Here is a 27,655-nt window from a genome sequence, read left to right on the forward strand (position 1 = left end):
AGCACATTACAACTCAAAGTTATTAAGGGGACATATAGGGAGCCCCTCGGCAACTTAGCATCCTTTCAGAAGGGTGTGTGCGTGCGTGCATGTGTATGTGTGTGAGTGTGCGCGTGTATGTGTGTGAGTGTGCGTGCGCGTATGTGTGTGTGCATGCGTGTGTGTGCGTGTGTGTGTGTGCGTGCGTGTGTGTGTATGTGTGTGAGTGTGCGTGCGCGTATGTGTGTGTGCATGCGTGTGTGTGCGTGCATGTGTGCGTGCACGCGCACGTGTGTGTGTGCATACGTGTGTGTGCGTGCGTGCGCGCCTACATGCATGTGTGTCTGTATGTGTGGATTCTAGCCGATCAATGACTTGTGAATCCAGCCAGCAGACACGGTGGCTGACTCCAGCTTTGGAGACGTCTGACCTCAGGGGCAGATCACCACAGAGCGAGAGCCAGGGGGAGAAGGAGGTAGAGCGTGGGACCCCCAGGCCTGTAGGGGGCAGCGTTGCACAGGTCAGTGTCGCAGCACTCATTGCTGTAGGTGAAGTTGAGGCCCATGGTGTATTTCTGGCCTCTCAGGCCACACTGGGAGGCCACAGCACAGCTTTTCTCATACAGGACCACAGGGTTAGAGTCTCCTGCAACCACACACATCATCACATTCAGTGTGTTACCTGTTCCTGCGGCTGTGTGTGTGCTCATGTAAATCTCACAGCTCCTTCCTGTCATCATTGGAAAAGAGAGCATATTTCAGACTGAGTCGGGAGGACCTGGAGCCAATAGGAGGCCTGCCAATACCAACAGCATCGCCCTCCATCTCATACATATGCAAATTCGAAACAGTTTGTCTTAAAGGCACAGAGTTGAATTTTTGTGGCCCCGGGCCGTGGCATGTGATTGTCCACTCCGTGCCTTTAAAACAGAGTGTTTCTCATTTGCATACGCATGGGATGGAGTTGTGCACGGCTGAGTCTCGATCCCAGTGGCGTTATGGCACAGGAGATCGGCAGCCATTATCTGACTGGCTTTCTGGAGATCTACCGTCGTGTAGGCTTTCACTCCAACCCTATCACAGCAGACCTCATTCAACAGCTAGAGCAGGACTGCTGTTAGGGTTAGGGTTAGGGTTCGGGGGGGTTAGGGTTAGGTTAGGGGGGGGTTAGGGTTAGGTTGGGTGGGGGTTAGGGTTAGGTTAGGGGGGGTTCGGGTTCGGGGGGGTTAGGGTTAGGTTGGGGGGGGGGTTAGGGTTAGGTTAGGGGGGGTTCGGGTTCGGGGGGGTTAGGGTTAGGTTGGGGGGGGGTTAGGGTTAGGTTAGGGGGGGTTCGGGTTCGGGGGGGTTAGGGTTAGGTTGGGGGGGTTAGGGGGGGTTCGGGTTCGGGGGGGTTAGGGTTAGGTTGGGGGGGGTTAGGGGGGGTTAGGGTTAGGTTAGGGGGGGTTAGGGGGGGTTAGGGTTATGGTTAGTAAATGGCTTTACTCCGTTCTCACCGCGCGTGCCGATGGCGGTGCTGGACAGACAGCGCTGGTCTGGAGGACACTGCTGGGGGAACTTCAGACAGTCCAGAGGAGAAATGGCGGGAAACAGGCAGGTGTAACAAGTCAGGGAGACTGGAGAGAGAGAGAGAGAGAGAGAGGCGGGGGGGGGGAGAGAAAGAGAGAGAGGAGGGAAAGAGAGAGAGAGGCGGGGGGGGAGAGAAAGAGAGAGAGGAGGGAAAGAGAGAGAGTTATTTAACGTCACTACAACTCAGGGAGACTGGACAGAAAGAGAGATATAGAGAGAAGAAGAGTCAAATGCTTTATTGGCATGACATATTTAAAAACACATATTGCCAAAGCATAGCGATAACAAGAATCAACCATTGTATGAATTCTTTTTTTAAACAAGCAGCAACAACAATAACAGCATAAATGACAGTTACATAACATTTATTAACTATTAAATTAACTACTAAATACTATTACTCTACTATGTTGTACCATGTTCTATTAATAAAAACATTTTTTTTTTTTTTCCCAATGGGAAGAAATCTCGAGAGTAACCTGGCTATAGAGGGGGAGCCCATCCTCCACTGGCCGCCTGGTGTCATTTAACTGTGATTGTGTGTGTGTGTGTGTGTGTATGTGTATGTGTGTGTGTGTGGTGTGTGTGTGTGTGCGTGCATGCATCAGTACACAGAGGGGAAAAACCACTGAAGGGGTTGGAGAGGTGGAGGAGGTACCCCGGGGGTAAGCGAACAGCCCGGCAGGTTACGGGGACCTCGCTGGATCCCGTCTGCGCCAGGACGCGCGCAAGGAGGCACAGGAACGCCGCGGCGAAGAACGCGGGAACAGGAAGGCACAGGAACGCCGCGGCGAAGAACGCGGGAGTCCCTCCGGGTGCAGAGCGGCTACTCACCCACGCACGGGAGGCCGCTCAGGAGCAGCAGGCAGCCGAGAGCGCCAGCCATGGCTTCCCTCTGCACAGCGACGGGGGTCGGACCGCTCGTCTGGGGGCTCTTCCTGTTGTTTTACACTTTTATCTCCAGTCTCTTTTTCGTTCAGCTCTCTCTGTCGCGGTCTTTCGTTATGCAAAACCGTTTTCTCAAGCTGAAAGATTTCATTTATGCTGTCCTCTCTCTGTCTGGTCATCCGGCTTTTCCCTCTCCCTCCCCTTCTCTCTCTCTCTCTCTTTCTTTCTCTCTTCTCTTTCTCTGTTTGGCCAAGCATGTGATCTCACAGCCAGAAGGCCAGGCCACAGTCTCATAGCCTCAAGCCCCTAATAATGTTATTTGGACACTAACAGTCTAATGACAAAACTGAAGGCGTGACTGTTCAGTGTCCAAATTGGAAACTTAGAGAGGCATTTTAGAAAACGCACAAATGTGTATTATTTGCCAGTGCAACAGTAAAGAGTTTGGAGCCCATTTTTCTCAGTATGTGCTTATGAACTCAACACACACCTTATACTTCCAAAAAATAAAAACTACAAATAAGTTCTGATTTGATGGACACGATGGCAGCAATAGTCTGAGAACATTTTGTGGAAGTGTTGGGGAGAGAAAAAGAGGGAGGGAGGGAGGGAGAGAGAGTGAGGGAGGGACACAGAGGGAGAGAAAGAGAGGGAAGGAGGGAGAGACTCAGACTTAACTGAATTTTCCATTGTTTTTTAATGAAAGACGTGCAGTGAAGTGGTAGGACAGTCAAGTGACCAGGAGGCACTGCCAAGATATAAATGCATGGAGGTCATTGTGTGTGTGTGTGTGTGCACGAGTGTGTGTGTGCGTGTATCTCTGTGCAGAGCTGGAAAATCCAGGTTCAGAAAGTAAAAGTCCTCCCCAGTATTTTATTCCAACCACCTGGATTCGCTAATTAGCACAATGCTTCAGCCAGGAAGTAGAACTGCTTCGTCTTCATGAGTGGAAGAAACCCAGGGCGGGACCTTCTGACCCCAGGACTTCCCACCTCTGCGTTCGCACGGAGCACGCATATGTTGTGCACACGTGCGCACGCACACACTATAGGCCAATAGCAGTTCGACAATGAGCCTAATGAACGTATAGATTTTGCTTGATAGTCAATACAGTGCTCATGACTAAGCACAGCCTTTGCAGGTGTTCTGACATGTCGTAATATCAGTTTGTTATACCAATGAGTACTGCGCATGCGCATGTGTTCAGCGACGCCCATGCAATTATGTTCACCTGTTTCTTGTTTGAGGTTTTTATTTTTCATCACTAGTGTGGTTTTTCTGAAACTTGTATTCAATTTAAACACATCAATAACTCACAAGCATCAAGCACAAACTATAAGGCATATTTAATTCGTGATGTTCATACATAAATTGGGCAGTTTATCAGGTACATATACCATATAGATGTGCCTTTACTGCTGTACCGAAAATAAGTAACGTTAGTTCTGAGTCATGATACACCTGTTTTAGTTAGTTTATATGACTATGAAGACATTTCGACAAGGCAGGAAAAAGCGACAGAACGCTGTCAAAGGCGAAATCGAACTATCATTGTTTCCCAGGAACCAGATTTCTGGCCAGCATTGAAGTTTCCAGACGCATCTAGATAGCGTATAGCACCGTTAGTATTAGGCTTAGTGTGATTTTCTTTATTTATTGTTACCTTTGTTACTCTGTTGCGGTACGGGCGCAAAAGTAGGCGACGAGACCTACACTGTAATCCAGAGATTTCGGTTGCAATGACGCACAATTGCCGCTAGAGGGCAATTAAATTCTTACTCCCCCCGAAAAAAGGAGATTTGAGCACCGCTGTTCCAAGCGCCATCTGTCACTTGTTTTTGGTAGCATAAGCCAAGGCAAACATTTGCTTCTGAAAAAAAGAAGAACAAGTCGAGCAACATCTTGTTCCCATACGATTAAAATATGGATCCGTAAAGAAAAGGGCCGGGAAGACGTGGCGTAAGAGTGGGTATGTTTTGTTCATTAGACCTTTGCTACAGTAGCCTACACTGCTAACATTCTTTCGACCTATTTTCTATCGGCTAGCTGTTGGACTTGCCGGGCTCTGATGGATGTACACTTAGACGGGTCAGGATAAAAAAGTATGTAGAAGTCATCTCACACCCTATAAAAGTGGTAATGGCGAATCAAGGAGTATGCTTGGTTCTAAATCTAGATTTTCAATGCAGTCATTTGCAACTTTGATTACTCGCAAACCGGTATTGACCCAAATTTGGAGAGAGATCGGATTGTGTGTGTGCGCTCACGGACAGTTTGCAGACCAAACAATGATTAAATAACGGCTGTCCATCTCCTGCAAACATTTTATTCAGCACATCGACACGGTTTGTCCGAAGGCGAAGATTATGAACCTCGACGTTTTGACAGAGGAAGTTGATTTAATGCGTTATTTGGTTCGACTCTTACTGTATGATCACAACTAGCATAAGGTTCTGATAATGAAATTATAGGATAGTGCATATAGAGGGGGAGAAACCAAAGCGAATCCATTGTCTGTTTGGCATAATGCGAACGTCCCGAGATTTCCCAGGGGCGAAACGAGAGGCTGGAGTGGGGGTGTGGTGGACTAATGATTGAAACAATGGGGCATAACCCAGAACGAAGCGGGCTAGATTAACGAAATACACGAGACGATACATTTACAGTTTTTAGAGTCTATTGACGGATCTTCCGTCCTGTAGGCGAGCCCTGTTGTGAATTTGAGCGGCGAGAGAATATTAGGTGCGTACTTCATTAAACAGACCGACATCTCAATCAACTGTAGCGATTAAGTTGCAGCGAGAATTTCATCGAAGTCCGGTCTAAACTAAACTTCTGCGTATTTGTGGTAAAATAATTTATGTTTCTTTCTTTGCACTTGCTTTATAACGTAGTTTATGAGTAACAGAAGCGTACTGCCCGGCGTATTAGGGTCACATTTTGGGTTTTCGGTCGAGTGAAAAATGGGGGATGTGAAGGAAGGAAATGGGATGAGAGAGAGAGCGCGAGGGTGTCGGGTGAAGCGGGAGAAAACTAAAGGAGTTGGTGGGTATAGCAGGATAGGGTCTCGAAATTGAAAGAAATAGCGGCGGCAGATGATCGGGGTGGAAAGAAGCTATTTAAGCAATATTAAAGTTGGGAAAGTTATAATACGGGGTTGGGAAATATTTTGTCTGATGTGCTCTGGGCGTCAACTTTGGCAGCTTGCTAGTTTATTCTCTGTTTACTTCCACCGCGTTCATTTGGATCGGCTACGACTGCAGTCGCTCGATATAGTAATAAATGCAATTCTTATAGTCTACGTGGTGTCGTTTTTTTAATCGAAATATGTATTATATCATGACTGGACGCTTATTTTTTGTGGTGTAGGCTACACTGAATTGGGTGCTATAGGCTACACCTACTACACCCAGAATACGTGACATGTCGCGGCTACAGGGGTAGCCAGATGATGCTACCGGTGACTCCGTTGGCAGCGTAACCGCGTTTCGTCCTTTGGGAAGAGTTTTGCACACTAGCATGGATGGGAGTCGGTTATCTTGGCACGCTACCTGTCTTCGATTGCGTGCGAAGAGGAGCGCGTTGGATGTGTGATTTTCACGACGTGTTTGTGTAGTTTCACGAGGGTAGAAGTTTTCCGACACTTGTTGCCTAAATTATTTTCCGGATCGCTTCCCGGGGCCTAGTCGTATGCAGTGTGACAGTGTTACTGAGTCAGACGCTAGACGACTGAATGCATTGATTTTATATTGTTGGGGTGATTAAAGTTCATAACATGACAATCTTATCCAAACGGGTGCACAGCATCGGCCGTTAAGCACCCGAGCTTAAAGTATTATCAGTATTAATTATTATTATTGTAGGTATTTTTGTCTGTTTCTGTATGTAGGTTATGGTCATAGTTAACTGAATTAATGCAACCGTCAGGAAAAAGGTGGATTTCTGGTGAACGTCAAATTCATGGCTTTTTTTTGTAAATTTGTTTCTCTTTTTTTGTCTTTTAGGGGAAATTTGATTTAAAAAAAAGAAGAAACAAGCTTTGTTTTCCATGTCAGAGAGCTGGTTCAGACGTTCCAGAACACATCTCTGCTTACTGAATCATGGAGTCCCAGATTGTGGGCGTGGTGTCAGCAGTGCATTGATTGATTGATTGACAGGTGCCCCCTCATGCCCATCCGTGGCTGTCCTTTCAAAAGCCAGAGAACACTAATCACACACCCCCACACGTGCACACACACACCCCCACACGTGCACGCTCACCCCCACACGTGCACGCTCACCCACACACGTGCACGCTCACCCACACACGTGCACACACACACCCCCACACGTGCACACACACACCCCCACACGTGCACACACACACCCCCACACGTGCACACACACACCCCCACACGTGCATGCTCACACTCACACTAAACCTCTAAAGCAAAACCTGGGACCTCTCTCTCTCTCTTGAACACACACACACGCACTCACTCACACACACACACACACACACACACTCACACACACGCACGCTCGCACACGCTCTCCTGACCGCAGGACGATGGCGGGAGTTCGGCCGTACGGCTGCTTCACGCACGCTGTGGTCCGTGGCATCCCAGAATCCTTTGGGGGCGCGGCGGAGGGGGGTGACACTAACGGGGGGGGTGTGACGGAGCTGGCCAAGGCGCAGCGGCAGTTCGGCATGCTGACGGGGGCCCTGCGGCAGAAAGTGGGGCTCCAGCTGATCGAGATCCCCCCGGACCCCGCCCTCCCCGACAGCTGGAGGCTGGAGGACCTGGCCGTCGTCCAGGGAGACACGGCGCTCGTCACGCGGCCATGGCAACAGCAGCGGCGCAGTGAGGTGCGGCCACAACCCGCCAAAGCGCCAAAAACCAAACAAACAAACAAACTCTCTAATGGCGGTTTAAAATCTCATCTTTAAAACATCAGAGATAAGGATAAAACAGAATAATGTTCTGACCAGTTTTAGAAAAAATACATCATAAAAATACTGTTTATTATTGTACACTATAAAACCTAAATGCACTTAAAAATGTAGTTTCTATCACAGAAAAAGAAGAAAAAACTTAAAAGCAAAAGCTCAGTTAATGCTTTGTCAGGTTAAGTTTGGAGTCGAACAGTGTTGTAAGTTTTTTGTGTGTGTGTGTGTGACAAAAAACAGGGTGAGTTTCTGTTTACAGTGGATATTAAACACATCACACAAGTGAATTAACACTCCTCAGTTATGGATATGCTCTCAACCCCCCATCCCCCCGAGCAGGAGGATGTGTGTGTGCACGCTGACACCGCCTCTCTGCCCCCCCCAGGCGGAGGCGGTGAGGAGAGTGCTGTCGGAGCTGAACCTGACGGTGGTGGAGATGGGGGGGGAGGAGGGGGGCTCCGGGGGGGCCACACTGGAGGGCAGCGACGTGCTCTTCACCGGGAAAGAGTTCTTCGTGGGAATCTCCCCCCACACCAACCACCGAGGGGCTGAAGTGCTGGCTGACACCTTCCGGGTGAGTGTGTGTGTGTGTGTGTGTGTGTGTGAGTGTGTGTGAGAGAGTGTGTGTGTGCGTCTGTGTGAGAGTGCGTGTGTGTTTGTGTGTGTGTGTGTGCGTGCGTGCGTGCGTTCGTGAGTATGTGTGTGTGCATGCGTGCGGGAGAGTGTGTGTGTATGCGTGTGCATTGTGCATGGATTAGATTGGCTCACACCTTACCAGTTAACACCACCTATAGCTTAATTAATCTCCTCGCAGGTCAGAAACGGGACATTTAGTGCCAAATTCAGTCTGTTCATTTTTTAATCCTTGTGTATTTAGGGTAATTGGCTTTTTCATAGACTGTCACCTTGATTCTGGGAGTATGTGTGTGTCTCATTGAGGTGATGTCTTTTACTGGTGAGATCTTGGGTCTTAATTCTGTGTGTGTGATTGGTTGTTTTTGGTGTGTGTGGTCCTAACTCTGCATGTGATTGGTTGTTTTTGGTGTCTGTTGTCCTAACTCTGCATGTGATTGGTTGTTTTTGGTGTGTGTGGTCCTAACTCTGTGTGTGATTGGTTGTTTTTGGTGTGTGTGGTCCTAACTCTGCGTGTGATTGGTTGTTTTTGGTTTGTGTTGTCCTAATTGCATGTGATTGGCTGTGCCACATGCAGGACTTTGCCGTGTCCACTGTGCCGGTGTGTGGGGGCACTCGCCTGAAGAACATCTGCTCCATGGGGGGTCCTGACACCATCGTCATCAGCAACAGTGAAGGAGCGAAGAAAACTCTGAGGGTGGGTGTGTGTGCACGTGTGTGTGAGTGTGTGTGGGAGAGAGAGAGTGTGCATGACCCCTGACCCCTGACCTGTGACCTCACTCGCGTGCAGATGATGGAGCAGCTGACGGACCATCACTACGAGGTGCTCACCGTCCCCGAAGACGCCGCCGCCAACTGCATCTACATCAGGGGCCCGTCCAAGGCGCACTTCCTCCTGCACCGGACGGCAGACGAGTGTCCCGACAGCGCCCCCGTGAGGACCCCCTCTGTCACTGCGCCTCTTTCCCTCCTCCCTTCTCTATCCCTCCCTTTCTCTCTCTCTCTGTCTCTCTTTCTCTTTCTCTGATGGATGCTTTCATTGTGGCCAATATTATTAATCTTCAGTTGGCCCCTGACCCCCCAATGCCTCCTTTTAATTTTATATTACTTTTTAAAATCCTCTCCATTGCAGTGTTTCCCAGGCAGGGGATGGTTGTTTTATGGGGTGTAAGATAACAGTAAAAACAGATTTAAAATTCTGAACTCTGACCTCCTACTCTGTTTCCCTCCCAGGCCTTCCAGAAGCTGACCGACTACACACTCCTGCCCACTGCCTGCACTGAGGCCTCCAAGCTCGGGGGGGCGCTGTCCTCTTTCTGTCTGCTTATCAATCGCAAGCCACAGCTTTGAATATTCTGCCAGCACTCCCCTCCCCCCCCCCCCCAAAACTACAGTGTCAGAAACAGCTTACTTGCCTACTATTGAGTACTGTGTGCTCAATAGTAGGCAAGTAAACTGTTTCCGACACGGCCGTGATCTTCTAGCCAATCAGAACGGCCGGTGCAGTTTACATTCCGAATAGACTATGACATCATAGTGCCTCGTTCTCTTGACCTGTGTTTCCCAGCCTTTTTCCTGTGAGGTCACACATTCTGTAATCAGAGAATTCCACGGCGCACCGCTGTCCCATTAACCACTAAAAAGGTCACACAAGGTCACACACACACAGGTTCAGTTGTGGTGAAATATGAACCTTATCCATGGTGCACCCAGTAAACAAATGTGCCACACACAATTGTAATATTACATTACGTACTTGAGCTTACGCCAGCTGTCGCCAATCAACATGCAGCATGAATGGAATTAGAAATTAAATGCGAGCTTTGCTGGCCAATGTACTGAATGGATACAGGGCAAAGAGTGATCCAAATTAAACTGTAAGAGAAATGCCACCCTTTAGACTAGCTTAGCGCCTTGAAAATGGAGAGTTGTTGCTTGGCCCTGAGTTTTGGTTTGTTTAAACAAGCTAGCTAACATTAGGTCATCTACGGTAACATGTTGAAAGATGCTTATCCCTCCTGTTTCCTGAGAGACGTTCCAAAAAAAAAAAAAAAAATTCAAGGTTCTCTCCTGTTGCTGCAGTTGACGTGAGCACAAGGTTTTATCAGTTTCACTGCCTCGCTGCTGAATCCGTGCAGTAAAACGATCAGCATTGTTGTGGAAAAACACCGCACACAGATGCGGGAGAGATAGCAGACTAGCGGTGTGACTTCCGTTTGAGTGGAGTGGCATCTCTCGTTTTGAGTGGAGTGGCATCTCTCTCTCGTCATTCTGCTGTCTTTCGTCTCGTTTCAATCTGAAGCACCTTCCGGAATATGAGGGGCTGTGTCCCAGGCCTGTAGCAGGTGGCAGATCTTCAGTGAAAGGCCCAGTAGACACACTAAAGCCAGGAGAAACACGCACGCTGTCCACCCAGCCCTAACCCTAACCCTTAGTAATGGAGGAACTGCCCAACCACTACAGCTACAGTTCAGTAGCAGCGCTAACACTACAAGCGTAGGCTCAATACGGAAGGTAGCTGGTGCTGTATCGACGGTCGTAAAGATGTCACAATGCCCTGGATGTAGTCGAGTGTGTCTGTTTCTGAAGGGCTGCCAGGGCCTTCTGGGGTTCTGATAAATCTACAGACTGCCTGCAGTCCTTTCGCTGGAACCGTGTCTCTCCGTTACCCCTGGCAACCCGGTCCACAGCCCTGTTCTCAGACAGTTTGGCCTGCTGGGGTTTTTATTGGTGTAAAATCAGTACTTATTCAGATAAAACAGGAGATTTACACAGAGAAGTCACCTGGTTTCTGTGGCCTGTGCTGCTGATTTTTACAGTCTAAAATGGCAATGTATCCCACGGCTGCCCAGGACCAGGGTTGCAGACCACGATGCGAGCAGTTCAGTGTACACCTGCAGCCCAGGGTTGCAGACCACAATGCGAGCAGTTCAGTGTACACCTGCAGCCCAGACTGAACTCCAGCAGTGCACCCTGGGCTTGACCACTACGGCACTGTGGTCTAGCCGTCAATCAAATCCAAACAATCCAGTTAACTTTTTTCCTATATTACTCTGAAGTAGACCACTTTTTTGTAGCAGTGACATGTATGCTTTGTATCGGATGTAGAGGAATTTTGGCCCTCCCTAGAATAAAGTCCAAGACAGTAAAAATGTGTCTTTTGTTTGTTCTGTAAATCGCATCACTTGTTTCCGTTTGAACTAATGATTGAAATTCAACATTAACCTCCAACTGTATTATTTTATACACCTTTAAGACCTTGTGCAATCCTTTTTAATCTGTTAGGGACTATGTTTCTTGTGCAGCTTCAACCAATCACCAGAGCGCCCATGTATGTGACTGCCAATTAGGGCAGACTTTGGAAGTGAATACCATTTCCTGATTGTAAACTTGGATAAAGAGAGTTTGTGGCTTAATTACTGCTTTAAATACAAGAAAGAGAGTGACTGCACATGATCTGTATTCAAAAGCGGCTGTGTTCTCAATTTGAAAAACATGTGCAAGTCGTCTTAATGCCATACAGTTAGTCAAACATTCGTCTGGGCTGGTTCCATCGAATTTGTGCAAAATGATTTCGGTCCAAAAACAAAAATGGTGATTAAGATTCTACAGCAGGGGCGGGCAGTTCAGTTCCTGGAGGGCTAGTGTGTATGCTGTACCGGTTTTTGTTACAAGCAGTTCCGCTCTGGCTCAGTTAGCTAACTGTCTCAACCAATATCTTCTCCTTTTTTCAGCTATCATTACCATACCAAGAAATTTAGCTAAAATGTCAATGATCAGGCTTTAATTGAATCAAGTGAATAATTAGAAATGAAACCCAGTCCTTCTCTTGCCCTGTTTCACACAATCTCCAGCCCAAACTACAATTACCATCAGTCTCCAGCCCAAACTATAATTACCATCAACCCTCAGCCCAAACTACAATTACCATCAATCCCCAGGCCAAACTACAATTACCATCAACCCTCAGCCCAAACTACAATTACCGTGTATCCCCAGTGAAAAGGCACAAGCAATGGTGAAGTTTCCAAAATTTTATTTCTTGCTAATGAAGAAAAGAAAAGCGAACAATCACGATTTAACGGTTGGATTTGGCCACTCTCTCCAACTCGTCCTTCTTCTTGATGGCGTAGGAGTTGGACGAACCCTGAGGAGGAAGACAGAGTCTGTTCAGAGAACTCCGTTTCAGCATCGGGCCGAATCGCACGGCACAGCAACACCGGCCAAAGAAATAAAAGGAGCAGAATTCAGGGTTTAAAAGGAATAAAAGGAGCAGAATTCAGGGCTTTAAAAGGAATAAAAGGTGCAGAATTCAGGGTTTAAACGGAATAAAAGTAGCAGAATTCAGGGCTTTAAAAGGAATAAAAGGTGCAGAATTCAGGGTTTAAACGGAATAAAAGTAGCAGAATTCAGGGCTTTTAAAGGAATAAAAGGAGCAGAATTCAGGGCTTTTAAAGGAATAAAAGGAGCAGAATTCAGGGTTTAAAAGGAATAAAAGGAGTAGAATTCAGGGCTTTAAAAGGAATAAAAGGAGCAGAATTCAGGGTTTAAAAGGAATAAAAGGAACAGAATTCAGGGTTTAAAAGGAATAAAAGGAGCAGAATTCAGGGTTTAAAAGGAGGGAGCAGAATTACTTGGAGTTTAAAAGCCTCACCTTGGCTGCGTTGATGAGCTCGTCGGCCAGACACTCTGCGATGGTCTTGATGTTGCGGAATGCTGCCTCTCTGGCACCTGTGCACAGCAGCCAGATCGCCTGTGGGGGGGGGGGGGGGGGGGGTAGAGGGGTCGTCAGGGTAACCAACCAACCAACTGTAGGCTGACCAGATGCCGAGCTCTGGTGTTCCTGGCGTGCCTCCCACATCTCAGCTGCAGGAGGCTCTGGGAAACGGGACCGCCATAATCCCGATTATTCGCGAGGAGATTCCTCACACCACGGCGTTTCACATTCACACACGGAACTTTCCCTCCAATGCTCTACACAACATGTCTATCCTAATCCCTGTGCTGCTTGGAGGGGTGGAGTCTTGTCTCTGAGCCGGTGATTGGCTAGGCCATGTGAGGCTGCAGCCAATGAATAAGCAGAGAGGGCTTTGCTCTGCGAGGACTCTAGCACACCAGGACAATGAGGAGCTGTCGGGATGTGACTCTAGTCTCGCCTGCTCGGTGCCTGTGCAGTCGCACATACCGTGTGTGTGTAGTGCTTGTATAAACCGTGCAGTAGCGCAGTGTGTGTGTGTGTGTAGTGCTTGTATAAACCGCGCAGTAGCGCAGTGTGTGTGCGTGCGTGCGGTGCTTGTATAAGCCACGCCCCCCGTACCTGGTTGACACGGCGCAGGGGTGACACGTCCACGGCCTGCCTCCTGACAGTTCCGGCTCGGCCAATACGGGTGGAGTCCTCACGGGGCCCACTGTTAATGATGGCGTTCACCAGCACCTGCAGGGGATTCTGGGAAACGGAGTTAACAGACGGATTAGAGGCTGGGAGGAGAACAGCAGATGGCAGATGCACAGGCTCTTAAGGCACGGCAGTGAAATATCAGAATAAAGGAGCTTAATCACTGGGCTCCAGGCCAGAGAGGAGGACCCTCCCCAACCATAAAAACACTTCCCACACCAACAGAGGCAGGCATTAAGACTCCCTGCACGCAGGATGTTACACGTATGAGCATCGGCGACATTGCCAACAGCAGGCCCAATCACAGGGGACGTTACAGACAGCAGGCCCAATCACAGACAGTGTTACAGACCGCAGGCCCAATCACAGGGGACGTTACAGACAGCAGGCCCAATCACAGACAGTATTACAGACAGCAGGCCCAATCAGAGGGTACATTAAACAGCAGGCCTGCTGGGACATTAAACACCGCAGATGTGTTTATGCTCTGACTGTCCATTTGAGTTTTGACTAGCTTGGCAGCGTCTCAGCTCTCTGCTTAAACATCTACTTCGTCAACTCGCTCAGGACAAGAGCGTCTGTCAAACATCTGAATACGAGTGAGGAGAGGGGTGCCCTGAACCCCAATGGTGGAGCACCATGGGCTTCCTTAGAACCTCACTCTCCCAGCGCTGCAGCTCGTGCATCTTGCGCCTCCCCAGGGTGATCTTGGCGCTCACCTCGCCCGTCAACAGGTGGATGATCTCGAAGGCGTGCTTGACGATGCGCACGGTCATGAGCTTCTTGCCGTTGTTGCGGCCGTGCATCATCATGGAGTTGGTCAGCCGCTCGACGATGGGGCACTGCGCCTTGCGGAAGCGCTTGGCCGCGTAGCGCCCCCCAGAGTGTGGGAGGTACTTGGCGTACTTCTCCTTCACGGCGATGTAGTCCTGCGTGGGGCGAGAGTGAGGGGTTAGGAAATGCATAAGTTTTGGATTTTACATCAATGGATATGATTGGGATACAGACAAGAGGAAGCTGGTCCTTATTTTTTTCTAAAGTCTAAGTCAGTGTTCTAGAACTCCACCGCTTTCAGTCACCAGTAGTGATTGTGACATCAGCATTAGAATGTTCCGTTAAGAACGTTCTAATCACACACTTGTGATCTCAAGGGTTAAAAGAACTTTTCAAACACAGAACTGACCCATATCTGACACGCACGCAAAACACGGAACATTGCCATATTAAACACAGTAACCTGGTGGAAGGTGGAGTCTTGTCTCTGAGCCGGTGATTGGCTAGGGCACGTGAGGCTGCAGCCAATGAATAAGCAGAGAGGGCTTTGCTCTGCGAGGACTCTAGCACACCAGGACAATGAGAAGCTGTCAGGATGTGACTCTAGTCTCGCTCACCATTGGACGAAACACCAAGTATTTTCAGTCTCCAAATGGGGGGAGGGGTTCATTAACTGCATCTCGAGTAAGTCAAGTAATCTTGACCCCAGACAGTCCTTAGAGCATCTGGAAAGGGACCTTGGTTTGTTGTGACATGGGATTCCTGAAATCTTATTGGCTGTAGCAAGTTTTAACTTGCATCTAAGAATCACACCTCCAAATGTAGCCCCATCTAGATTAGATCAGTTTTCCTGACCATTGCTATAATTCTACAGTCTCCTGACTCCATAAGAAACGGACTCCAAATGAGAGGGGAGAGTGTGGGTTGTGTCATATTTTACCTGCAGGGAGATGTCATTGATCTGGACATCGTCCGTGCTCCACTTTCCAAAGAGTTTAATCTCCGGAGTTTCGGCAACTGCCGGGGCGGTCTCCCACTCTGTCATCCTGCGGAAGAAAAGGAGGAGAGCGCGAAGTCAGTTACACCTTTTGAAACGGCTTGTTTATATTCTGTATCATTATAATAGCCATCTACACGCTGTGCACACTTAACTGTCTACAAACTTTTTTTTCTTAAACATATACTTATCAGGATTACGTTAGCTATATTTCCAAGCGATGATCGGTTTCTCAAACGGAATTTATATCATACTGCAAATATACTCTGATATAAAGTGTACATGTAGCTGGCCGGCTAGGTGCCTTTTTGAATAAATGCTGACCGCTTGCAAGAGACAACTCGAATACCTAGCTAATGGATGCTAAGAAAAGTCAAAACCACTGACGAGCTAGCTGTACTTATCAAGCCCAAACATTGTTTAGGAAATGATGGAGCATGTTCTAGGTAACACCCGTTTATAAATAGTACCCATTTCAGGCAAATATTTAAATAAAGCCAACCAGACGGCGCAAGCTTAGCTACACCACATACACGGGCAAATGTAACAAGGCCTCGACTTAACATACCCAGTTATTCCGCCTTGACAGATAAATACCAATATAGCTAACGCTAACGCTTGCAACCTACCGCTACTGTTACCATAGGTCCTTATTCGCAATAAAAGAGGTATTTAGGAGCCAAGGATCTGTGGATCAACGTATAAGGCAGGATGCTAACACACATGCGCCTCCGCTAGTTCACGTACCAGCCATTGCAGAGAATTCATTAATTCTCGGCTGTAGTAACTACTTAAATAAACACCATTTAACATGAAACGTAAAGCCAGATGCCATCGCACACGAGGCGTATCGACGTAATAAACATCCATGTCAGATATGTGAAGTTTCTGAAGTTGTTTTAGTAGACATTTTAGGGTGTATTTCACTCACTTATTAATGTAGCTCCGCACCGCACTTCTCTAAGACGGAAAAGGGCCACAACGAGGCGCCTCGCGGAGATATCCAGGTTGGCGGAAGTGGTGCATATGCTTCCGGCTGAGGGTGCTGGCGCTCATTGAACTTGTAGTTTCTTCTGAAATGTTGAAATTTAAATAGCATCTATCAGTTCGAACAGCTGACAACGTTTAGTAGCCTACATATCTTTAGTCAACTAATGAATTACACTGTAATGTATCGCCTCAGTGGGAATGTAAGTTTTATCATTTTAACGATGACATTTTATTGGTCCTGTCAGCCATGCTCAACTAAAGCTGAATGAAAACAGTGATTTTAACTTTTATCATTTGTAGTTGAGTGGCTGTAGCATACTGATAATACTAAATTGTTAGAGTATCCATTCAAAATAATAATAATTAAAAAAAGCATTTCTAAAAAGCCAAGTGTCCACTTACGTTTAAAAGAAGACACATGTACACACAACCAAACAGCTGTAGCAGTCTTTTAAAAAATTAAGAAATTTCACAGAATTAAATTGTACCAATAGTAATGCCTGGGACCACATTAGGAAGGATTTCACCTCTCAAATACAGCACACTTTCACATTTCAGACCTATATACATACACTGCTTGGCCAAAAAAAAAGTCGCACACTCTAATATTTCGTTTGACCGCCTTTAGCTTTGATTACAGCGCGCATTCATCGTGGCATTGTTTCGACAGCCTTATGCAACGCCACAACATTTATTTCCGTCCAGAATTGCATTATCTTGTATTGATGACGGGAGAGTCGAACCACTCCGTAAAGTCTTCTCCAGAACATCCCAGACTTTCAATGGAGTTAAGGTCAGGACTCTCTGGTGGCCAATTAATGTGTGAAAATGATTCCTCATGCTCCCAGAACCACTCTTTCACAATTTGAGCCCGAAGAATCTTGGCATTGTCATCCTGGAATATGCCCATGCCGTCAGGGAAGAAAAAACCCATTGATGGGATAACCTGGTCATTCAGTAGCTGACTTCATTTTATTGCCGCATCACGTTGCTGAGCCTAGACCTGACCAATTGAAGCAACCCCAGATCATAACACTGCGTCCAGAGGCTTGTATAGTGGGCACTGTCCAATAAAATCCAAACAGATTTTTTTGGCCAGGCAGTGTTTAATACACCATAAAGTATACAAACAAACACACGTGCACACATACACACACACATTAACTGCCAGACTCAATACTCCCATTTTATTTTCTTTATTTTTTGTTGTTTCCCTTCACTTAAACACAAAGACAAGCACATTCCAAAAAGTAGCATCTTAATTCACAACTACTGTATTTATACGATCACTAGAAGTTTACCATCAGAGTAGAAAGTGTAAAGCATGTTGATAAAATATTTCTTTATTTCCCTTTTATTGCAAAAAACCCTACAGAATAGAGAAAGACTGGACACAGCTGATGATGAATCAAGAACATTTTCCAAGTTTGTCCAGTAAAAAAAACAAAAAACAGTAGGAATGACTAGTTTTAACCCATGTGTAATAACTGTCATTATAAGAGTTCACACTTCAGCACAGTACAAATATATCTTAATAACTATGAAGTCAGGACCAGAGACTTTTCATACAATAACATCCAATGATAGCCAGTCAGTACAAATGAACTGCCAGGGACACCAAGTAAAATTATTAATTCAAAAATTAACCCAAAGCCCTGTAAGGTTAATGTTTACATATCATAAACCTTCAGTATTCTGTTAGGTCTACTCCGTTGCAGCCACAGTAAGGGACACTGTAAGGACCACCAACTGATGGACAGTTTATAGTAGTAAAAAAAAAGTTTAAAAAAAGGTTCCGGAAACGTAGCAGAGTTATTAAAAAAAAAAAAAACTCAATATACAAACAACAGATTTTAAAGAAATTCATCAACTGCTCACCAGGGAAACTCCACCCAAATTTTAATGGGTTGGTAAACCAATTTTTCTATTGACAATTCGGTTGAAAATAATTAGTTTTTAAAAACATGCAAATTACAAAATACCGGCCATGTAGGTGTGCCTCTCCTACATGCTTATTCTTGCACAGGTAAGGGATCAGTTATCATCAAATTAAGGTACAGCTTCCCAACTGCAACACAGGTACCAAAAAACGCACATAGTTGGCAACAGGTTCAAAAAGGGTTTACTAAATACACCAAAAGGCGAGTGATATCACAATTTCCTTCAAGGAGCAAATTAAGATGCGCAGAAGAAAATCCATTTATTAAAAAGACAACTAGACATAATAGAGTAACACCAAACTTACTGATAATCCTAAAATGATTTCTCTTCATATCAAACAAAGCAGAGTTATATGGAGTCCAGTACGCTTGTCAATCTCCGTACAGCGGCCATTCTCCCTTATGCACCATGAAGTTAGCCCCTCCCCCCTCCCTCCAACCATAGGTTAAAAAAAAACTCAATAACGGCTAAAATGGTTGAAAATGACATTCAAGGTCGGTGTCCCCTGGCAGGGAGAGACACTGATAAGGAGAGCTTGCCTGAGATTTTCGGGATTTTTCTGAATGCGATGGGAGGTGTCCGGGTCTCCATGGAAAACGCAGATGCAACACTGCTCCTCCTTCGCTGTCCCTGCGCCCCCCTACCCCCCCCTCCCCTCCACTACCCATAACCCTCCACTGCCCCCCGCTCAGCACCATGGAAGAAGGCAGTCTGTGATAGCACTTTGGTTCTGTAAGGTTCGGGTAAAACGGCGGGAAATCACACGTCCGTTAGGTGGCAGACTGAGCCATGAGTCCGATATGATCACCATGGCGATGATGACGACGAGGATGATGATGATGGTGATGATGACCAAATCAATTCTACTGCAAATACATGAAATATTTAAATATTTAAAAATAGGAAAAAAATGACAGAACAAATGCTAACTTCGTCAGGGATCACATAAGTGAAAAGAACACATAAAAATACTGATGTAGGGTTTGAGGTTGAGGTTGAGCGGTTTGTAAATAGTGTTTCTGGTGGATGGTGGGGGTGAAATGAGCTGTATCCCTTCTAAGGAAATAAACAGATATCGGTAACAGATCGTGTGTGTGTGCGCATGTGCATGTGCGTGCGCATGAGTGTGCAAATGTGTGTGTCCGTGATTTCCCTCTGTGGCCATTACCTAATGACACATGTAATATGTATATGTGTAGATTTCCCTTTATAGAAATGAGTGAGAAAGTGAGCGTATGTGTCCCTATGCAGAAGTTCACGTGTGCATTTCCCTCAATAGAAATGAATGAATGTGTGTATGTATTTCCCTCTTCACAAATGTGTGCGTGTGTGTGTGTGTGTGTGTGTGTGTGTATGCGTTCTTGTGTGTGTGTGTGCGTCTGTAGGTCTAGGTGAGCCATTTCTGGATGCAGGCAGTGTGTGTGCGTGTGTGTGTGCGTCTGTAGGTCTAGGTCAGCCACTTCTGGATGCAGGCAGTGTACACTGTTTCGTTGGAGTGCCACTTGGTGTGCTGCACTCCAGGGATCACACACTGGACCACGTCCCCACGAGCATCCAGAGTTTTCAGCCCAAACATGTCCTTCAAGTACACCTGCCAATGTGAGAGAGAGAGAGAGAGAGAAAGAGTGAGAGAGAGAGAGAGAGATCTTAACCCTTTGAAAAGTAGGTTTTATTTGGAATGGTTTTCTTCAAAATTCTAAGTCGGTGTTCTAGAACTTTACTGCTTTTAGTGACCAGCAGTAACTGTTACATCAGCATTAGAATGTTCAGTTGAGAACATTCTAATCACATATTTCTCATCTCACATCTTAAAGGGTCAAATCTCGACTTTCAAAACTGTGAGGGACGGACAAGATTAAAGGGGCACTTCACCCTAATATAAATTTTTTACTATAAAAGAAAAATTACAAATAACTCACATCCTGTTTCTTCATCTCAACAACCGTCTCGTTGGCGTCATAGAATCCAAACTGACTGTAAAGAGAAAGAGCTTGTATGCATATATTTTACATCGGAATTTCTTATCATGACAATTTACAGCACTGTCAAACTATTTCCTTTCAAAATTATGTGCTTATATGAAGCAAACATATATTACATACGCCCATATATACATACAAACACAAACATTCACAGAAAAAGTATATTATATGCATACACACTCAAAGATAATGGCTTTTATTCACAAAACTTTTCTTAAATTATTCTTACTATTGTTCCTATGAAAAAACAATATGAGATTCATGACACGTGTGCAGATCCCAGGTGTATGAGATTATGAATGCTGACTGTAAATTTTATGCGCAATCCTGTTCATGTGATCAGCATAAGGGAAGCAGCCATGAACAAATACAGATAAGAAAAGAATGATGAATGCCAAATTGTTCGTGGAAACGTTCTCACGTGCAGTTTACAATCACATGTGATCGTACGCATGTTTCGCGAACGAGGCCCAGTGAGTTTATATGTGCACATCATATTGTTTGTTTCCAATTGTATTCTATTTATTTTCTAATTTTGTTCAAAAACACTCATATGCAGTATGAAGTAGTAAGCCACCGCACCTGGATTCCCAAGGTGTGATGACACCATCGTCCGGTCCACCAATCAGCACCAGCCTCTTAATGCGCAGGAAGTTGTTTTTCCACACTAAGCAAATGCAACAACAAAAAACACCCACAACCTGCTATTAGACACCGAGAGAGTGTTAATAGAGTATATACACATGGACTGACTGCACACTACAGTACATTAACACTGCACTGAGAGAGAGGGTTAATACAGAATATACACAGACTGACTGCAAACTACAGTACATTAACACTGCACTGAGAGAGAGGGTTAACACAGAATATACACACTGACTGACTGCACACTACAGTGCATTAACACTGCACTGAAAGAGAGGGTTAATACAGTATATACACACTGACTGCACACTACAGTATATGAAAGAGAGGTTATTACAGTACACATGCATTAGCAGTAACATCACACAGAGATAGATTACAGTGTATGCAGCACAGAATGGCGTGGTTAGCATTGTGCTTGGGTGTATAGAGCATTACAGGGAGTTACTACCTGTCGCATTTGGATTGGGTCTCTCGTTGTTGAGCAGGGCCAGGTAGTCACTGCTGTTCAGGTACATGTCCTGATGGTGAGGATCTGTAATGGGAGAAACAGAGAGTGAAATGCGCCAGGAAGACGGCTTAAAAAGAGGGTATAAAAAAATCCGCTCAGCATTCAGTCCATCTGGGCCGAATATCCAGTCAAGTGCTGAATTTCATTTTACAGTTTTTTCCCCTCACATTGGCCTGACCGGCCCTGCTCCTGTTGAACAGGTGCTGCTATCAGGTATCGACTCGGTGAGTATTTGGCTGGGAGACCTCCTGGGAATTCACTAAGTTCCTGCTTGGAAGTGCCATTGGTGAACCAAATAAACCCTCATGCCCCAGTGCAGCGATGGGAACACTGTGCTGCAGTCTTTCAGATGAGATGTTAAACTGAGGTCTGAGGTCTGAGGTCCCTTCCCCCCGGCAAAACTCCAAATCTGCCTTTCCCAACCTGTCCACTTAAATATGTGCAGTGAACGTCCTAGCACAAAATGGCCGCATGGATCACCCAGTTGGTGGCTGTGTCAGAGGTGGCTGAGGAGAGTTTCCCCCCATTCGTTGTGACATGCTTTCGGATCCTCTCCTTTTTTAGTGGCCCCTCCCCCTCCCCCAGGTCTCTCACCTTTCCAGTAGTTGCAGATGGAGATTCTCTGTCCGACGGCTGTGTAGCACAGGTGAAAGAGGTTCGACTTGACGAACTCCGGGAAAATGTACTTCAGGTAGTCTGTGTCTGAGGGAAACATGATCCGGTGGAGCCGTTAAGGGGGGGGGGGGGGGGGGGGGGCGTAGATGAGCAGACGTGGCGTTTGCCCCCTTAACGCGAGAGTGTGAGTGCCCACATTACCATCACAGCAGCCATGTGAATACAGAGATAAGCTCCACCAACCAGGGAATACATTGGTAACCCGCAATAGAACAACGCTGGCAGTGATTGGTGGATACCCACTGGCTATACTTCCGGGATCCCAGTGGTAATTTGCTAGACGTAGCCAGCAAACATCCGCCAAACACCCTCAGCAGTGTTCTATTGGTTGTTACCCATGTAGGCCATGAGGCTGTTTTCAGCTAAATGCAGTCTAATCCCTGGGCGACGCTACAGCCCAAGGCCATGCTTCAGAATTTAAAATAATAGCTATACGTCCTTTACTGATGTATTTTCAGGCCCATTGCAACTCCTACCCCTAATAAAGCCCAGTTTCCTAATAAAACAAAAGCAAAGGATCATGGGAAAGCCCAAAGACACCGACCTCCATACTGGCCGGCCTGTGGAGAGGAGAGGGAAATGAAGGTGTCGACGTTGTGATTAGGAAGAGTGGAGAGGATTCCTCTGCACACCAGACCACCTGGGGGGGAGGGGAGGGGGGGGAAGAAAGAGAAATAGACAAATTATTATTAATTACTGCACCTTTAATTGAAGCAGTGAAACAATATATTCAAACGTAACAGCAAAGAGCTACACACACAACATTAAAACATTAAACATTAAATTTAAGTAAATCTGCCTGCCATAGCTCAAGACAGCGGTGACTCCTGTCCATCATAGATTTTAACAGTTATTTCTATTTTTATGGCAATCTCTCATTCATATTATTACTCATTAATATATTATATACGGTATGTACATTACATTTCATATTATCTACATCACTCTCAGGTAGGATCACACGCAGACACAAGGCAGTCCCAGACCTTGGGAGTAGCAGATGAAGTGAATGCCATCAGCGGCGTTTTGCATTATGGGATAGATGGCCTCCTTGAAGCCCTCCACTTGCTTCCATAGTGGCAGCAGGCTGGCACTGCGGTCGAACAGGTCAATCACCGACACGTTGGTGCCTGGGTGGGACTGAGAAGAGGGGCGGTTAATACAGTATATACACACAGTGACTGGATACAGTACATTAACACTAAGAGAGAGAGGGTTAATACATAACATACTTCAGTTTGAAAATGAGGGGGCCCTGGGGGGAATCTTTTTTTAAACATTTGGCGAAAATAATCGATAATAATAATGCGCTGATAATAAACCGTGTATGATAACGATTCTCATTTTGTCTAGCTAATTAATTAATCGAAGCACCGAATACGCTGTATTCAGGACAGCCAGTATACCAAGATGCAGCTGTATCAACACAAATCGATGTCTCGCGCGCGCGCTCGTAAATGTAACGCACTGTTACAGGCGCGAAGTCGGTCTGTAAAATAGCTACATTTATGCGGATAAAACTTGTGTAAGTACTCATATAGTGAAATACGAAGACTGTATTTGGCCTCTCGACTTTCCTACTGAGCGATATTGACCCAATTCTCTCTCCCATTTGAACTTTATTTGATGGCTATTCGCTAACGTTTGGTGTGGTTAGACCAGAAAGTACTAACGTTAGCTAGTTTAGCTCTGCTTAACGATCGCAATCGATAGCCAAGATAGTTTTACCATAGCTAACTTAGCAACGTGGAACAAGTTGTCGCCTGGCCAGTTGGTGATATAATCAGAGCTGAATCGGCTGCTAAGAAGTTCGATTTTAGACATGTTAATTATTAACCCAAACAGTTTTTTGCTGAGTATTTACAAGACATCACATGCTCGCGATGAGTCTAACCGTTTGAACAGTCTAACAGAACCACTGGCCAAAATAATGGAGAGAGAAAGGAAAAGTACTGAAAATAAACCTCGCCGACTTTGTAGAGGCGGTTTTTTCCCCCAGTCACAACGATGAACTTGGTTGGGAAGTTAAACAGCAATTAGCTAATAACAGATTTGTGGCTATGTTCTTTATTGGTTAGATTGAATATTGTGAACGTGTATAGACTATTTCTGAACTAATTTAAATGCAGTTTCTTTCTAAACTAATTTAAACTCTACATCATGTCACAGAGGTCAGCACATCAACCCCAGTCAAGCACAATCCAATAGCAGCTATGCTCAGACCTGCCCGGCCCAACAGCAGCTACGCCCCAACCTGCTCAACCCAACAGCAGCTGCACTCAAACCAGCCCAACCCAACAGCAGCTGCACGCAAACCAGCCCAACCCAACAGCAGCACCATTCAGACCAGCTCAACCCAGCAGATAAGCACCATCAGGCAAGCTTTGGCTAGGCCTGTCCAGGATTCTTGGGTCTGAATTTGTTGCAGATTTTAAGGTAAAAACAAAAAACCAGCAGAACCCGGCAATAACCTGACTTGCCACCAGAGAGCTATGGGTTTGAATCCCAAATTAAACTAATGAAGTAGACGACAGGGTTGTGCATGTGCTAGAGTGTGGTTATGTGCACCAAAGCAGCTTTTAGTCATAAAATACAAGCTGATAATGAAGCTTAGCTCTCCACACTACACTGGTCTCTGTCCTCTGGGTCCAAAAACCTAGCCTAAACCAAATGTGACTGTTTACTTTGGGGTAAACTGGTATTAATTCATTGGAGAGTTTTTTTTTTATCATAACCTTTAAAACATTTAAAAGCCAGCCCTGGTTGCACAAATCTTAAGACAGACATGGTACTTTTAGTAGACGGGCACAGAACAGATGCAAAGCTATCCCTTTCTCTGTTGGTTCCACTGCTTCTAAGACAGAGCTATACAGATTTAAATCAAAGTCAAAATGCTACCAAAACAAGGGACAGGAGCTTTGGTGGGAATTGGGAAATAAACTGCACATAGACAAAGAAAAGGAAACTGGAAACACAGCTCACAGATGGGCCAAAGAAAAGGGGGGGTCTCTGGAGAACAACTCCATTTTGGGGTGATTCACTGGTCTCAGTCAGTTTTATGCAAATGAAAGGGATGGTCACACTGAAGCCTTATCAGACAAACTTGAGCTGTCGCCTGTGCGGTCATGTGAGCCTCTGCAGTCATGTGAGGCTTGTCACCGTAGAAACCACTTCACTGAAGGAGACGATCAACCTGAGAAGGTGAATATGAAGTCACAGTGTGTAGTGTGTGCTCTCTCTGAGTCGTGGAGCTACGATGCTGAGACTCCTTGTGTCTATAGTACCGTCAAAATAGTGATCCATGCCCCTGTGGGTGAGGTAGTCTGTGCCTTTCCTGAAAAAAACACAAATCCTCTTCTCCCAAAAACAAGGATAGCTCACTGGGTACAAACTTATCAAAGAGCCCCTCTCAGAGATCACCCCTGCCTTGTCGCCATGGTTCTTTCATAAGTGGAAAGGAAGGAACGGGATGTTCTTAAAGAGCAAGACAAGGCTTATGTAGCCTATGTCTTTGTACCAGCGTTCATGACTTCGATCACTCACTGAAGCGCTGTCAGCAAGGGCACCACACTAGGCTCTCCTTCGTCTCCTGCTACTTTCAGCGGCCTATGACCTCAATACTGCGCATACAAAACCTGTGTACGGACGCGACGTTCCGGCAGTGTCAGCTGTCAACATATAAATCACTATAAATCCGAACACACGACAAAAACGCTGGTCACAGACCAGAGTATACGCGCGCTTGAAACACAAATTTTAAAAAGCGACACGTTGCGTAATGTTGCGCAGATTGGCTCCTGCGAAGAACCAAACCAGGTGACAATCGTGGCGCCGCTGTGTTATGACATTTATATATTTTATGATTAACTGGACGCACGCAGTTGGGCTAAACGATTCGCCTGCCTTGTAAAATGGTGTCTTTTCTCGTTGAGAACAGCGTGTACACTCCACTACCCAGTTCTGAGGCTATTGCATAAGCGTGAGATACCTGAACTGTGAACAGCAACGATTATGTGTTGGTTCAGCACTAATAAATCCTAGAGCTCATGTAGTTTACAATCATACATTCTTGCAACTTTGCTTTACCTAGGCTATACCACGATATAAATTTGTATAGCCGTTGCACGCATACCCAATATTTGCGAACAGTCACACGGCACCGCGCAACACCCCTGGAACACTGTGATAAGAAACTCGCTGCACAACAGAAAGCGATAGTCCTTACAAACCAACGGCACGGATCGGAATATTTTATACTATACGTGGTCGTGTTAAAAATTATTTCCTTGCGTCTTGTGCAGCAATTTACTTGGAATTTAAATACGCTCGCGAGGATTTTTAAGAAAATGTCGGCAGTGTCCTGCAGTCCAGGGTCTACTCATGCTCCCCCCAGCTTCTCTTAACAACTCACCCATTTGGACCAACTTGCCACATTACAAATACAATGGATTTCTTTACATAAAGACACAAAGGGAGCCCCCCCTCTCACCTCGTTGATGAACCGAAGTAAGTTGACAAAGTCGCTGGAGCCGTCGAAAAGCCCGTGTACGACGATTACCGGCTTGTACCCAATCACTGTGGCCGCCAAGCAGGCGAAAAGCACCGGCCAGAGCGCCCTGCATGCGCCGCCTCTATTGGAGTCCCCGGTCCACGATTCTTCCATTGTCGCTAACCAACATGAATTTAGCAGCCAACAAAAGCAGTTAAAATATTCAACTAATACACAGAGCGTTAGACTCAAGAATATGCACCAACTAGCAAGGTAGTTACTAATGGTGATATCAGGTTGTTAACAGTGCTTAGCTGTCCATCTATTGCATGCGTGAACAGTGGCTGTTGCTTGGCTAGGTTATCGTATCAGCGACCGACCGCTGTTCAATCGAAATGAAACAACTCAGTTTAGCCAAGTTGAATTCTGTCAGCCAGCTACATGCTTTCTATCGTTCGCTCCAGCGATTGTTTGTTTGTTCCGGTTTCTTGAAAAGAAGCCGCACCTGAGGTCATTTCCTGTTTCGAACACTCTTCTCGCCTCGCCGAGTATGGAGGTATTTTCGTAGCAGAAGTCACAAATCTGGAATGGATTCAGAAATCTGTGAATAATTTCAGAAATCTGTAGAATGGATGTGCAAATATGTAAATTAATGGGAGAGGACACGCAAGAACAGTTGCAAACTTGTAGGCAACAGCTAGAGCAGAGGCAACTCAGTAATTACAACCTCTCGAGTTTTGGACCAAATTCTGCAGTGAACCTCCTGCAAAAGATTTTCAAGCTTGTAAAATTGTATTTGTAATTATAGAATGCTAATGCTCTGGCGGAGAGGGTCAATGCCTGTTCTTCCAACCAATCAGATGAGTGGATTCGGGATGATGGTGTACTCCCTTTACTTTGATGTCATCTATAGCTAAATCCTAAAATAAAAAAAAAGCAAGGAATTCACCTGCGGAAAACCACCACGTTTTGTCATATTTCTACAGGGAAGAATTTGAGCGACAAGATCACAGTGCACAATACATGCACCAGCGAGTATAGAACAATGTTAATTTGTGCTGCGTTCAAATAATTTACCAGGACTTGGTAGTTTCAGCTGTAGCAATCATTTAGAATCTAGGACAAGGTATTCCGTCTAAATCAGCTTTGCTTTAGGAATCAAACTTGCAAACATTTATGACAGAATTGACGTTTACCAGCTAGCATGCTCAGCTGCACATTAGCTAGCCTACTGTAGGACCAGTGTTCCTGCTACCCA

At 45.9% G+C, this 27,655-nt stretch overlaps 4 protein-coding genes and 2 non-coding genes across 7 annotated transcripts; 1 reads left to right on the forward strand and 5 right to left on the reverse strand.

Annotated features, from left to right (window-relative positions):
• Positions 1 to 213: 213 nt before the first annotated feature.
• lypc (ly6 domain containing, pigment cell) lies at positions 214 to 2,679 on the reverse strand. Its single transcript, XM_035429105.1, has 3 exons — positions 2,379 to 2,679; positions 1,472 to 1,591; positions 214 to 624 (listed from the first exon to the last, which is right to left on the reverse strand). The coding sequence occupies exons 1-3, from the start codon at positions 2,428 to 2,430 to the stop codon at positions 422 to 424; spliced, it is 375 nt and encodes a 124-aa protein (XP_035284996.1). The 5' UTR covers positions 2,431 to 2,679; the 3' UTR covers positions 214 to 421.
• Positions 2,680 to 6,791: 4,112 nt separating this feature from the next.
• On the forward strand, positions 6,792 to 11,147 carry ddah2 (dimethylarginine dimethylaminohydrolase 2). 2 transcript variants are annotated; one of them, XM_035429091.1, is made up of 6 exons: positions 6,792 to 6,902; positions 6,939 to 7,281; positions 7,748 to 7,936; positions 8,573 to 8,692; positions 8,786 to 8,929; positions 9,229 to 11,147. In XM_035429091.1, exons 2-6 carry the CDS (start codon positions 6,982 to 6,984, stop codon positions 9,343 to 9,345), a joined length of 870 nt encoding a protein of 289 aa, XP_035284982.1. In that variant the 5' UTR covers positions 6,792 to 6,902; positions 6,939 to 6,981; the 3' UTR covers positions 9,346 to 11,147. The 2 variants fall into 2 exon arrangements, with proteins under 2 accessions (XP_035284982.1, XP_035284981.1); XM_035429090.1 differs by having other exon boundaries at positions 6,792 to 7,281.
• Positions 11,148 to 12,014: 867 nt separating this feature from the next.
• Positions 12,015 to 16,204, reverse strand: rps5 (ribosomal protein S5). Its single transcript, XM_035429104.1, has 6 exons — positions 16,093 to 16,204; positions 15,105 to 15,210; positions 14,110 to 14,319; positions 13,313 to 13,441; positions 12,650 to 12,748; positions 12,015 to 12,142 (listed from the first exon to the last, which is right to left on the reverse strand). Exons 2-6 carry the CDS (start codon positions 15,207 to 15,209, stop codon positions 12,074 to 12,076), a joined length of 612 nt encoding a protein of 203 aa, XP_035284995.1. The 5' UTR covers position 15,210; positions 16,093 to 16,204; the 3' UTR covers positions 12,015 to 12,073.
• On the reverse strand, positions 13,018 to 13,152 carry LOC118234786. The gene has a single exon (XR_004766729.1). It is a non-coding gene; the product is annotated as a small nucleolar RNA SNORA3/SNORA45 family (small nucleolar RNA).
• LOC118234785 lies at positions 14,644 to 14,778 on the reverse strand. The gene has a single exon (XR_004766728.1). It is a non-coding gene; the product is annotated as a small nucleolar RNA SNORA3/SNORA45 family (small nucleolar RNA).
• A 1,127-nt stretch (positions 16,205 to 17,331) lies between the features above and the next one.
• On the reverse strand, positions 17,332 to 27,154 carry ppt2b (palmitoyl-protein thioesterase 2b). Its single transcript, XM_035429084.1, has 8 exons — positions 26,398 to 27,154; positions 22,895 to 23,048; positions 22,453 to 22,548; positions 21,828 to 21,935; positions 21,174 to 21,257; positions 20,657 to 20,741; positions 20,012 to 20,066; positions 17,332 to 19,683 (listed from the first exon to the last, which is right to left on the reverse strand). The coding sequence occupies exons 1-8, from the start codon at positions 26,569 to 26,571 to the stop codon at positions 19,540 to 19,542; spliced, it is 900 nt and encodes a 299-aa protein (XP_035284975.1). The 5' UTR covers positions 26,572 to 27,154; the 3' UTR covers positions 17,332 to 19,539.
• Positions 27,155 to 27,655: the final 501 nt, after the last annotated feature.

This window comes from Anguilla anguilla, chromosome 8, assembly GCF_013347855.1.
Source record: "Anguilla anguilla isolate fAngAng1 chromosome 8, fAngAng1.pri, whole genome shotgun sequence".
NCBI lineage: Eukaryota > Metazoa > Chordata > Actinopteri > Anguilliformes > Anguillidae > Anguilla > Anguilla anguilla.